This window comes from Trachemys scripta, chromosome 4 (genome assembly GCF_013100865.1).
Source record: "Trachemys scripta elegans isolate TJP31775 chromosome 4, CAS_Tse_1.0, whole genome shotgun sequence".
Classification (NCBI taxonomy): Eukaryota; Metazoa; Chordata; order Testudines; family Emydidae; genus Trachemys; species Trachemys scripta.
This window is the reverse complement of record NC_048301.1, coordinates 29,461,787-29,475,854: the sequence shown is the minus strand read 5'-3', so window position 1 is coordinate 29,475,854 and position 14,068 is coordinate 29,461,787. Positions and strand designations below refer to the sequence as shown.

Genomic DNA, 14,068 nt, shown 5'->3' with positions numbered 1-14,068 from the left:
GGCTTTTACAATGCAAAACACGGTTGGCATAGAGACAGTATGTGTTTTCCTTTGGACACCTATAGAATTACAACTCTCAGCACATGGAGACAGGCAGAGACTGTTTCTCTAGAGGTTTTGGACTTAGGCACCATCAATTAGGCTTAAGAATCAGAAGATTCTTCTCCTTCATTGGATATAAGCTCCCTGTCTAGTCAATATCAGTTCACCAGTGTTAATACATAGGGCACACACACAGCAACAGCTATGTAGTGCAGAGTTAGGAAGACAATTTTTAATATGGAGATTTGCTTTGCTATAAGATAGATATGTTTTAAAATCACTTTAAATCTTAGTTTTTCTTTTAAGCTTCAACCCAGATTAAATGTGGGGTTTTTCCCCTTTATAGATAAGTTTTATTTATGCAGGACAACACAAGCCTACTTGACCACTAGAATAGAGAATATCAAGAAAGCAGAAATTTGTCTAAGCCACAAGCGTCTGGGGAGCTGAGAAGGGGGAGGGTTTTGTTTTTTAGTTTCTCACTGCAGTAAGCACCAGTTCTAACAAACTACCAGAAGGGAAATCACAAACCAAAAAAGGGACACTAGAAGCTAATGTCAGGTCCAAAATTTAGACTGTGCCCAAAGAGAATAAAAGGAAACTCTGGAGAACCCTTTTGTTGTCTTTCACCTTCTGTGACTTTTGACAATGTCAGTGAAGAGGGAAGTTATGCTGCTACATGACAATTTGAAAGTCAAAAAAGATCAAAATTACTTCTATTATGGTACAACAAGTGCAATTTTCAACAGCCAATATGGGTGAAATGCAGAGAGTAAAATCTGGACTTTTTTTGAAGATGAGTTTTGTTGACAAGGACCTTTTCTTCAAGGTCTACAAGAAAAAACAGCTTTTAAAGCATCAATGTTTTGGCTTTTCTAACTTGATAGTGTCTTTTCAACCATGCTAATCTGCGTTAGAGACCAGACATCTGGGTGCTTCCCTGATATATCAATATCCTTACAGCCCTGTCATTCCACCCTTCAACTCCTGACTTGCTCAGAGCAAAATAAATACTCAGTATCTGATATTTTTTTCAAATAATTGAAACACCTCAGACTTCGCACTTCAGCAGCAACTTCCATTGGATGATATCCAAGGACTGTCCAGAGATGAATAAATTAAGCCTCAAGACCCCTGTTAGTTAGAAAAGAAATATCCTTCCCATTTTATCACTGGAGAGAGAGAGAGACCCCCAGATGGGGAAAGTGACAATAGCAGAGCCAGGATTAGAACTCAGTTGTCCCAACTTCCAATCCATTGTTCCAACTACAAGACTCTCCTTCCTTTCTTTGGGCTTGATCCTCAGTGTACTGAACATTCTTGCCTTGGTCCAGCAAATCACTTAAGCATGCGTCTAACTTTAAAAGTACAGTAGTCCTAGTGACCTCTATGGGACACACTCATGAGTAAGCATTTTGCTGGATTGGGACCAGAACATTAAGCATCTTGCAGGGTTCTGTCCTAACTGACTGACTTGATTATAGAGGAGACAACTCACCATAACTTCCCCACTTTGTTTCCCTATTACACCTCCCTTTCACACAATTCCCAAAGCTCAGGACTGAAATCTGACTAGTTATTCCTCTGGACATGGAATTATACACAATTCAACACAAACCAGAAAAATTCTGAATGCGAAAGGGAAGGCTTATAATTCAAGAATTAAAAGAAGGGGACACCAATTCAGACAAGATGACCAAATCATGATGAAGGATCTATGCTCAGAAAGGGAAACAGATTCCTCCATGGTGACTTAGCCCTGTTTTCCACTAGCTTCCTCAGCCCAGGAAGATCAATTTAGCAACCACCAACCATCACCTTCATTGCTGGCTGAACAGCTGAAACAGCAAATAGGTCTAGTTAATTAGATGCTTTAACTGTGAAGCATAATGGGGTGAAGTCCCTAACCTGATGAGCTGACACTCTCCCAATTGGGAAGAAAAGGACTTTCTTCAATACAATGTAAGCCTTCTCTGCACAGGACAAGTTCACTCCCTGTCCAAGCATCCGTCTAAAGACTACACTCTCTTACATTTGTCTGGTAAAATTAACCAGTCATTCTGCTTTCCTCCACACTTGCACCTTTTTTAAAGAAAGGGTCAACATCTGCCAGCTACCAAAAAAAAAAAAAAAAATGCAAAGAGAAATTGCACATCGCAGTACAGCCAAAAATACTGACCAAGTTTCTCAAAAGTAACTAACAATTTTGAGTGCTCAACTTGAGATACTTTAAGGGGGCCAGATTTTCATAAGGGGCTGGGCACCTACCCTCACAGAATCCAGCCTCTTTATAGTGTCTCAAGTTGGGCACTGAAAAACTGAGGGACCAACAAGTCAGTCTTTTTTGGCAACCTTGGCCTCAGAAACTAAGTCTTAGTTCAAAGTTTGACCAGAAGTTACTTTGGACTTTGACATCATCTAGCCTTGCACATAACCTGCCCCACCTAAAAGCATGTTCTTATGGTAGTTTCCCTCATCCCCTTAATTGCTTGTTACACACATTGGCTGCAGCTTCTCTTAATTAGATAGTAAACTCTTTGGGGAAAGGATCACCTTTTATTCTGGGTCCATAAAACATCTGGTGCCATCAGGCCCCAACATGGGCTTTTATGGACTATTGTAACATGAATAATAAATTAATAAAAGCAAGATCTGACTTATGAAACACTGAATCCTCGCTGAAGTTCAGAAAAGGTTCACAGAACACCAGAACTTGCAGTTCCCCCACCCTGCTGACGTCAGGGCTAATAAGACCACTTTCCCAGGGAGATGTTTTAAGTGACAGCATTAGTGGCTTGAGGGGAAAATTCTGTCAAAGTCCGCACAGCACTAACTAAATCCAAAGGACGAGTTAACGGTATGCTGGGAGGATCTCCTCTCTAATGCCTTTCATGAAGGCCTATAACAGCCTGGTAAGCTAGCCTAAAACCCTTCTGTGCAGGAATGAAGAGATCAAATGCCTGCTTAAGGCTCTCAAATCAGGCAAAGCTGGAAGTGCCTATGAAACAAATCAGGCTTCTAAATAAATAAATGCATTCTGAAAAAGACTGTAAAGGGGATGGCCCAGAGCCTGCCTCTCCCTTCCCCTCTCAACAGTGAGGCTTTCCAACACCTTACCGTTGCACATCTAATTTAGTGAGTCCTATCTGCATGCCTACTCTTCCCCCAAATACAAACCACTTAAACAACTTGTCAGGAGCTCAAGGGCTCTGCTGTACTTAGCATTCAACGGAGCCACAGTAATCAATGGAGACAACTGCAACTGCCCTCATTTTGAGCACTGATGTGCATTCCATAAAGACTACCAGTCCAGCACGGTCCTGTTAAAGATGAGGGTTGTTGCAGACTACATAGCACAACTACCAGGCTGCATCTGGCCTGCTCTTACCCCAGACTAGGTGAAGGATTCCTTCCTAAGGTTAGTCCCATAAATTGTTAGAGAATCAAAGAAATGTAGGTCTGGAAGGGACCTTGAGAGGTCATCTAGTCCAGCCCGCTATGCTAAGGCAGGACCAAGTACCTACACCATCCCGCACAGGTGTTTGTCCAACCTGTTCTTAAAAACCTCCCATGATGGGGCTTCCCCACACCCCCGCCTCCCCAGAAGCCCATTCCAGAGCATACCCACCCTTATTGTTAGAAACTTTTTCTTAATAGATAACCTAAATCTCCTAAACCCATTACTTCTTGTCCTACCTTCAGCAGACACAGAGAACAATCAATCAATCCCCATCCTCTTTATAACAACTCCTAATATATTTGAAAACTGTTTTCAAGTGCACCCCCCACACACACACACACACTTTTCTCAAGACTGAACATACCCAGTTGTTTCAATGTTTCCTCGTAGGTCAGGTTTTCTAAACCTTTTATCATTTTTGTTGCTCTCCTCTGGGCTCTCTCCAATTTGTCCACATCTTTCTTTCAGCATGGTGCCCAGAATTGGACACAGTACTCCAGCTGAGGCCTCACCAGTGCCAAGTAGGGTAGGACAATTATCTCCCGGGTCTGACATACAACACTCCTGTTAATACACCACAGAATGAGATTACCCTTTTTCACAGCTGCATCACATTGTTGACTCAGATTCAATTTGTGATCCACTATAACCCCCAGATTATATGGAATGGGTACATAATTCTCAAAAATCCTGGAAATAAAGGCAGGGAGCAGGGTTAAAAAAAAAAACAAACAAAACAACAACAAAAACTTACTTTCTTAACTGAAAGCTTGACTTGTCAATGACATCTAAAAGGTATATCTGGTCTGCAATTAGACACCCACGGCTGGCCCAGGCCAGCTGATTTGGGCTCAGGCCGAGGGGCTGTTTAATTGCATTGTAGATGTTTGGGCTTGTGCTGTAGTTCAAGCTCTGGAAAACTCCCACCATGCAGGATCCTACAGCCCAGGATTCAGCCAACGCCCAAATATCTACACTGCAATTAAACAGCCCCTTAACCGAAGCCCCTCCAACCCGAGTCAGCTGACATGGGCCAGCCTTTATTTCAGTGTAGACATATCCTAAATGGCTAACCACCAAAATATCAAGAAAACATTTCATCCACATAGCCACTTGCAGACATAAATCCCTGAACAACTTTTTTTGGTTGCTGACAGATTATAATCAATATTGCCCAGGCACTGGTTGAGAAATTAGAAGTTGAGAAGAGCATGAGAAATTTGTGATAAACTCTGACTTTTCAGTTCTCATGTCACAGAAAAGAAACTGGGCACTTTTTAAAGGAATAGAAATACAATAAATTCATTCTCCTGACCTTCAGAAAAACTGATGGTTTGATTTCCATAAAGCATGGAGGTATTTGGGGTTTGTTCTTAGACAAAGCTGGCATTAGGCCAGGTAGGAAGGAGTTAAGTATATTGCCCGCACAGAAAAAAGGCGCAAAACAATTGTCTGCCGTTGCTTTCACGGAGGGAGGGGTAACTGAAGACATGTACCCAAAACCACCCGCAACAATGTTTTTGCCCCATCAGGCATTGGATGCTCAACCCAGAATTCCAATGGGCAGCGGAGACGGCGGGAACTGTGGGATAGCTACCCACCGTGCAATGCTCCAAAAGTTGACGCTAGCCTTGGTACTGTGGACGCACTCCGCCGACTTAATGCGCTTAGTGGGGACACACACAATTGACTGTATAAAATCGCTTCCTAAAAAATTGACTTCTATAAATTTGACCTAATTTAGTAGTGTAGACATACCCTTAGAAATGAAACCCTGGTTGTAGCCTTATTTTATTGGAAAAAAGCAGCCCCATCAAGAGAATTTTAGGGCCCCAGTATATCATGTTCACTTGGGCCCTACCCCTTCCCATGTCACTCCCAGTATAAGCTGAGCTTTACTGGCAATGGGTTCAGTAACATAGATATATCTAAGATAGAAGCTTTCACTAGAACAATACTAAAATAAATTCAGTTGTAAAAATCTAATGTAAGGCATATTTAATTGTCAGTTCCACCAGATTAGGAAAAGTGCCTGACTAGATCTCAGAATTTCCCTCTTTCTCCTAATAAATCGGCCTATTCCCATCAATCATAAGAGCATGGTCCCGTGGTTTTTGCACGGGACAAGTCAGGAGAACTGAGTCTTATTTGTTTTGAAAATATTCATGGTCACTTGTTCTATCTGTAGACCAGAGATCGCCACTTGCCTGAGAAAAAGGAACAAGTTCTGCTTAATTGCAAAGCCAGAGTAACTCACCCTATTTCAGTAGTTACACAGGATTTACACAGCTGTAACTGACAGCAAGAGTGGCCCCAACTTTGCTACACTTAAGACTATACATTATACAGATTCATAACTAAACATGGAAAAATGACAGGATAACACTGGTTCTTTGGGAACAGTTAGCAGGAAATAATTGAAGTGAACAGAAGTTGCTAGGAATCTTCACACTTTGAACTCTTGACCAGTGGTTCTCAAAGCCAGTCCGCCGCTTGTTCAGGGAAAGCCCCTGGCGGGCTGGGCCGGTTTGTTTACCTGCCGCCTCTGCAGGTTCATCCAATCGCAGCTCCCACTGGCCGTGGTTTGACAATCCAGGCCCATGGGGGCTGCGGGAAGGGCGGCGATCGGATGAACCTGCAGACGCGGCAGGTAAACAACCGGCCCAGCCCGCCAGGGACTTTCCCTGAACAAGCGGCGGCCCGACTTTGAGAACCACTGCTCTAGACTGATATAGCTCAAACCCTCACCTGGTCAACTCCACTGCTTTGTTCACTGTTATGCTGGCAAACCATGTGCCAGCTCTTGCCAAGGCTGTAGGTGTCAGTTGAGCACTGACTAAATCATAGCTGGCAACCAAACCAGATCACGTGCATGTTAGTGGTGTTCAAGACCGATGTTAAGACTTATAAAAATGTGTCTGCGGAATGCCTGTAAATTGCTGCATGCAATAATATCTCTTGTCATGTCTGTATCCCATGCTATAAGGGGATTGCAAGTTTTGCTTTATAACCTGTAAAAATGCCTGCTATGAAACCTGTGAACCGAATCAGCAGGAACAGTCCACTGCCCATCAAGGAGGACTATCAAAAACTAAAAAGGCCATTATGGAACATCACAATACAATGACTGGGTTCATGGCCCTCTCATACCCATAACGGTGCTATGTGCAAGAAAGCCCGTCCATCAGCTCAAATGCTGGAAGAGAGGGAACACAAGAAAATTCTCTCCTTTCATTTTTATTTATTTATTTATTTATTTTTGCTGTTTGGATTCTCACGGGGCTGGAGCTATGAATCAAGAGCAGAGATCCCCAGGGTCAATCTAGGTTAGCCCTATAAGACATTCAGTGCTGACAGATTACTATAATTCTGTCACATTTTGGAACCACAGATCGTATCTCATTTGCATATATGTTAGGGCTGTCAAACAATTAAAAAAATAATTGTGATTAATCGCAAGATTAAAAATAGTCATGATTAATCACAGTTTTAATCGCACTGCTAAACAATAATAGAATACCATTTACTTAAATATTTTTGGATGTTTTCAACATTTTCCAATATATTGATTTCAGTTACAGCACAGAATACAGAGTGTATAGTGCTCACATTATTTTTTATTACAAATATTTGTGTGCATGTGTACGGTGGGTGGGACAGAGCAGAAGCGCTGTCTCTTTAAGCAGAGCACTCAGAAGTCTGAACATTTTTTCAGCCAGCAGCAGCTGCTGTCGGCAGCACTCACTCCTGAGCTGGTAGCAGCAGCAGACAGGCTCCCCCGTTCCCTGGCTCTAGCTCAGTGGCGACTGGGTACATAGGTGCGGGGAGGGGGACACCCTGATATCAGGCCCTCATCCCCGCTCTGCGCAACAGACAGAAGGCAGGCTTCCAGTCTGGAGCAGCTTGGCCAGGCGGGCAGCAACAGAGGAGCAGGGCAACAGGAGAAGGGGCACACCCCCGAAGCACACAGCGGCGCCTTCCTGAGCATGATGCCCTGAACAATGGCCCCCTTGTTCACCTCCAAGGCTAGCCCTGTCCGGCAGGGAAGGGGGATGGTGCAAGTGGCGGGAGCTAGGCTCCTCTCTCCCTCCTGGAAGATGTTTAACCGGCTCTCCAATATTGTTCAGTCTCTTGTCCCCAGCCACTTCCTGCTCGCTGCCACAACTGGTGCCTCCCTCCCCGCCTGGCCGCTGCCGAATCCAGTCTCCAGAGGTGTGCAATTAACGCTCGTTAAAAAAATAACACGTTCATTTGTTGTGCGCTAACCGCATGCGTTAACTGCGATTAATTGACAGCACTAGTATATGTGTGTGCCTGCTTTAACCTGTAAATAACTCATTTCTTTTTCCAAGTTAATAATCCCTTCATTTACTATAGGATTGGCTACAAGCATAGTCTTTGGTGTGAGATCTGAGGTACAAATTGACCTGATGTAAGTAACTGGTCTCTTGGGCCTGGGAGCAACCTGAATATTTTGTGATCTTTGGCATATGGCAACCAACTAGCAGCACTAAGTTCAGCTTGCCTGGGTGCCAAGACAGACTGGAATGCCCCAAGGGACTGTTTGTGACTCCATGGTAAGACTGTTATAGTACTTCAGGAGTTCACACTTGTTACTGGGTTGGTGAAATCTAAGTATAGAACATACAACCAGTTTGGGGTCTTCCCTGTTTTTTTGACAGTCTTCCCTGAGGTTGGCACTCATGGTCAGGAACCACGCCACACAGCATGACACTCACTCACATCTTGAGTCTTCATCTTTAATTTTGGCAAGTTTTAAATGAGTGATGCTACTATTTTTTAAAAGGGACAGTATCAGGTAAATTAGGCCCAAGTTAGAATTGATAAAAATCATTGTATCAAACTTAATACAAGTTGAAACAGGATTTCATTTTGACTTAAACATTAATTTCCCTGCTGTTGTGTGATCCCAAAATGCTGCTAACAGACAAGCAGAGAGCAAAAGAGTGACTAGAAACAAAAGTGAAACTTATTAGTCTAGTTCCACTATTCAAGTGGAACAGAATGCAAAGGAGTAATCCCACTGGATAAAACACCACACAGAAAATTAGAGATTTCTTTTCTCCATTTCAATAATCAAAGATGTCACCAGCACAGATAAAGGTATTTTTTGCATATATTATTTTTCACTTGATAGCTTCACTTTTATTTAGGTCAATATAGATACTGAATAAATCAAACCGCTTTAAAGAAAACTTCCTCCAGGGTGATTTCGCTTCCAAAGGAGGTGAAATCACCCTGGAGGAAGTTAAGGGATCCTGCCAAAGATAAAAGTCAGTCTGGCTTCCCACAAACTATAGCTGTATTTTTTCATGCCACTCCATTGATTGATATGTGCCCAACTTCCCCATGAAGCAACAAGACAGAGCATTGGCGGGTGGAGTTTCACAGTGGCCATGAGGATGATTCATTACCATGTGACTCACACATGATTGTGCAAAACTAAGTGATCAAATGACACTTTAGCACTACAGCCAAAAACGGAGGTGATTAGTGAGTATGCCTGTGGCTTCAGTGGAAGATGAAGGGTTAGGCAGAGAGCATGTCAATGGAAGAAGAGTTCCATTACCTGACACGAAGGACAACATTAATTTTACCATGCTTCAAGGCGCCTTGCAAACAAAAACAGAACCTGAAATAGCAGATCATCCTGCCAGATTGGTACACTAGAAACTGTTGTGTAAGCAATTAAATAAAGCATTTTCCATCTTGTTTTCAATCCCCCTCCCCGCCCAGAAATAAAGGGTACTAAAAAGTGACTCATTAAGGACAGGATTCAAGCTGAATAGCCTCTAAACTAGTGTCAAACTGCCTGTCTAAATGCTACCTTTAAGGTCTGATTGAAAACATGACTCTCTTTCAGTTAATCTAGGTTAAGTTCTGATTTTATTCATGAGGCACCTTTGGAAACAATATCAATAAACTGGGTTCATTTTGTCAGGCAATGGAAGTTTTCCACTGGCACATGCACTACCCATCTCCTCCTCCTCCTCCACTGGAGTCAGTGGGGCTCCATAACAGCACACACAGTTCAGCTTGCAGGATAGAGGTCTACACTATGGAACTACTGTAAATGCCTTTCCTTGGAATAATACCTTGGAGACACAGGGGAATATTTTCACAGCACTTAGTTACTGAAGGCCTAAGTCCCACTGACGTTCAATGGGGTTTAAGCTCCTGCATGATTTAACTGTTTTTGAAAATTTTACCCATAGTCAACTGGAAAAAAAACAGTCTCAAAAACATTTTTATCTACTATTGTTACAACCAACACTTGAGATTCCTATTTAAAAAAAAAAAAAAAAAAAAAAAAAAAAAAGAAGATGAAATGATTTCTGCTTTTCCCAAGGTGTTCACTTTTTGTACTGGACAGCAGCTTGTGTATCACAGTGACCCTGTACAGTCGGTTTCCCTTGTTGCTTCTTTCACACAGCAGCAGAGGATAGGGTGACCAGACATCCCGATATTAGGGGCTTTGTCTTCTATACGCAATTATACCATCCCACCCCTGGAAACAAAAAAAGTGTCCCGATTTTTAACACTCACTAACAGGGGAAGGGGTTTTTTTTTTTTAAACAAAAACAAAAAGAGCTGGGAAATGTAATTGTGAATCCACAAAATTTGGCAGGGGGTTGAGGGCCAGGTGTACAACCCAAACCAACCATTACCCCGACTTTCTTCCAGACTGACTCAATTTCAAGCTGATGTTGTCCCTTTAGCAGTTCTGCTTAAGTGCAGAAAGATGAAATCTGGCAACAACACACTTCCTTGGGCCAAAGGCCCCACAGATTCTTAGGCAACTGCCTAGATATTTACAGTAACATGAGAAAGTTCAGTTAGCCACATTCTCATTTCCCCGCCTCTCCAGAGCATCGCTTGTGGCCAACAAGTCAGCTGTACCTTTCATGGGTTTCCCTTTATGGTATGACTGAGGTAGTGTTTTCTAGGTTCTCAACTAGCTGCCTGCACCATTTATAACACAGGCAGGTTCACAGCAGGTTAAGGAGCTAGCAGCTAATCTAAACGACTTTAGAATGACAAGTCAGAGGGTTTTTTTTAAAAGCAACCAAGTTACAATGATCTGTATCTTTGCTGAGGAGGAGGTGGCTATGTAAACAACCCAAGAGAGCTTCTGTTTAGGAGATGTACGTGGAGGAGAAACAGCATGGAAACAGCTGGTTTCCTCACTTCAGGCCATTTTTGTCCAGGGTTCCTCACCACCACAACCCCTCACCCCCATTCTCTCATCTATCGACTGATTGCAAGTAAATGAGAAGAAAATATTAAACATGAGGGATTTAAGTAATTTCTATGGCGGCGATTACAAACCAATTTCGCTGTGACAATTCTGATCCCATCTTCCCCTACTTACTTTTCTCGTTTTCATTTCTAGGAGACTGTCACCATCTCAAAACTTCCACTCTTACTAAATCCTATGCAGGGATTTCAGGCCCTTTTTCAGATTTACAGCTGGCTACACAAGCCAAACAAGCAATTGTATATGTAAGAAAAGAACACAGAACTTTAGAAACACAGCTGTCAGTTGCTGAGGCACTTAGGTCTCTAAACTGGCCTGTATTGCCAAGTTAGATACATATTAACAACATTCTATTTTCTCTTTATGGTTTTTATATCTAGTTTAAAACAACCCATCACCACATCACCTCTCAATTACCTTGAGCTATACATCCAGGAATGAGTCCACTGATGTTCATGGAGTTACACCACTGTAAATAAGAAGACCCTTAACATTTTTTAGATTTTAAAACCACTATATAAATCATGCTGGAAACTTGGAATTTTAGTTGGGCCCATGAAGAGCCAGCTCTGCTAAGCAACTGATCCATTGAGGAGTCACTTAAGATATGTTTCACTTTGGATATACATACAATACACGGCCTACCAGTGGCTAAGTACACATGAACTATACATGTCTCGAGCTACATAACAGAATTAGGATTTCATACATGAAAGACAGTGCACGCTTACCTCCCACTTCATGAGCTACAGAGCCAACTTCTTAGCAAGCAGTACCGATTGTGCCCATAATATTTGCAAGGTGCACATAGCCTTTGAATGCAAAAAAACTCTGCTTGAGTGTACAAAGCCATCTACATGAGCAAAAGCAGGATTTTATGCTTGAAAGATTTTGCAAATCAGACCCACACAGTCATTCCTGGTCCTTAATGGAGTTAATTGTTCTACCAGCAAAATTACTTAAGTACATCCTGTACAGATGCCCAATATTGTTTTTCAGTCCATATACATTCTTCAAATATATATTAGTTGCACACACTGATTTGCATGCATTCTTGCTTTGTCCATGAACATTTCAAGATGCCATATTAAGCTGTGAAATACTTCCCTTAAGGTGATGTCTGTTTAACTATTCAGATTTAGGGTACGTCTACACTGGCAGAGTTACATCGCCGGCAGTTACAGTGCCGCTCAGAGAGCACTGAAGGGAAACCACTGCTGTGTGTTCACACTGACAGCTGCCTGTGCAATAGTGTATTCACACTTGCAGCGGTATTCAGAGCAGTGCACTTGGGCAGCTATCCCACAGAGCATCTCTTCCTCTTCTGCCCTTAAGAGTTGTGGGAAGGCGGAGGGGGTCGAGGGGCATCCTGAGTCCTGTCCCAATGCCCCGTGATGCATTGCTTCGCATCCCAGCAATTCCTGTGCTTCCATCCACATTTGGCACGATCTTTCAACGATTTGCGTACTGCGCGCTCTGCCTCTTCGGTCTGCAGGAATGGATCCCGCACTGTTGACCAATATGCTGCTCACTCTCACTAACACATCATAAGTGGCAGTGAAGTTATTCCTTAAACTACAAAGGCAAGAGAAGTTTTATATTGTTCTTGCCATGCGTAGTAGCTACGACACGAAATTGCTTGTGGCATTCACTGAAGTGCTGACCACAGTGGAACACAACTTTTGGGCTCGGGAAACAAGCACTGAGTGGTGGGATCACATCGTCAAGTGTCTGGGATGACAAGCAGTGGCTGCAGAACTTTCGCATGAGGAAAGCCACACTCATGGGACTGTGTGATGAGCTCGCCTCAGCTCTGCAGTGTAAGGACACGAGAATGAGAGCTGCCCTGTCGTTGGAGAAACACGTGGCAATTGCACTGTGGAAGCTAGCTACTCCAGACTGCTATCTATCATTTGGTAACCAGTTCAGAGTGGGAAAGTCAACTGTTGGATGCATGGTGACGGAAGTGTGCGGGGCCATTAATCACATCCTGCTCCGAAAGACTGGGACTCTGGGCAACGTGCGTAACATTGTGGATGGCTTTGCACAAATGGGCTTCCCTAGCTGCAGAGGGGCGATAGATGGCACGCATATTCCAACACCAGACTACCTACCACCGAGTACATTAATTGGAAGGGGTATTTCCCAATGGTTCTCCAGGCGCTTGTGGATAACCTTGGGCGTTTCACGGACATTAACACAAGCGGGTCTGGAAAGGTGCATGATGCATGCATCTTTCGGAACACCGGCCTGTTCAGGAAGCTGCAAGTGGGACTTTCTTCCAGGACTAGATCACCATAGGGGAAGTCGAAATGCCCACTGTGATCCTGGGAGACCCTGCCTACCCCTTAATGCTGTGGCTTATGAAGCCATACACGGGGAACCTTGACAGCAACAAGGAGCGGTTCAACAGGCTGAGCAAGTGCAGAATGACTCTTGAGTGTACTTTTGGCCATTTAAAGACCTGCTGGAGCTGCCTATATAGGAGGTTGGACCTGGCCAATGACAATATTCCTATGCTTATCGCTGGGTGCTTCATGCTTCATAATATTTGTGAAGGGAAACTTCACTCAGGGCTGGACCACTGAGGCTCAGTGCCTGGAGGCTGAATTTGAACAGCCAGAGATCAGGGTTATTAGAGGGGTGCAGCGAGGGGCCATAAGAATCATGGATGCCTTGAGGCAGCAATTTGAAGCTGAAAGCCACTAATATTTGTTACTATGCTCAGGAGTGCAGTGCTTGAATGCTAGGAGGTGATTGTGATCGTCTGCAATGCCAATGCACTATGAAGGTTTCAGAAAATTATCACTTGCTTTGCAGGGCTGTTTGCTTTCAATTAATGGAATAAAGATAAGAGGGAGGCTGGGCTCCCAAAGTCATCTCTGTGAATGCTACATTTTACAGAAGCAGTATTGTTTGCAACACGCAGACCACTGATTCAGTGATTTAAAACACAGCCACTATTCACATACCTGTCACTAACTGGCTGACGCTAGGCAAGCACACATGAGCCACACGACCCCCAAAATGGTGAGTAACCACAGGGGCAGGGGAAATAAGTGTTCCAGGACTGTACTGTACACTGGGCATGTGGCTCTTGGGGACAGCCAGCACTGTAGGAGGGGCCTTATAATCATTTCTGTCCCCACATTTTCCACAGGCTGTGTTCATTATGGAAAAAGCAACAAAGAGTCCTGTGGCACCTTACAGACTAACAGACGTATTGGAGCATAAGCTTTCGTGGGTGAATACCCACTTCGTCAGACATATGTGTCTGACGAAGTGGG

At 43.4% G+C, this 14,068-nt stretch overlaps 1 protein-coding gene across 3 annotated transcripts in view; it reads right to left on the bottom strand.

The window, feature by feature from the left end:
* The window catches only part of ITPK1 (inositol-tetrakisphosphate 1-kinase), a 228,671-nt gene that overhangs the window by 178,539 nt on the left and 36,064 nt on the right, over positions 1–14,068 (bottom strand). For 2 of the 3 annotated variants that reach the window (XM_034768064.1, XM_034768066.1), the window contains exon 1: positions 3,867–3,988. The exons of the other annotated variant lie outside the window; for it this stretch is intronic. In XM_034768064.1, coding sequence (XP_034623955.1) covers positions 3,867–3,973 — 107 coding nt within the window. In that variant the 5' untranslated portion in view covers positions 3,974–3,988. Of the gene's footprint in view, positions 1–3,866; positions 3,989–14,068 lie in introns of those variants that run through there. 3 annotated transcript variants of the gene reach the window in all.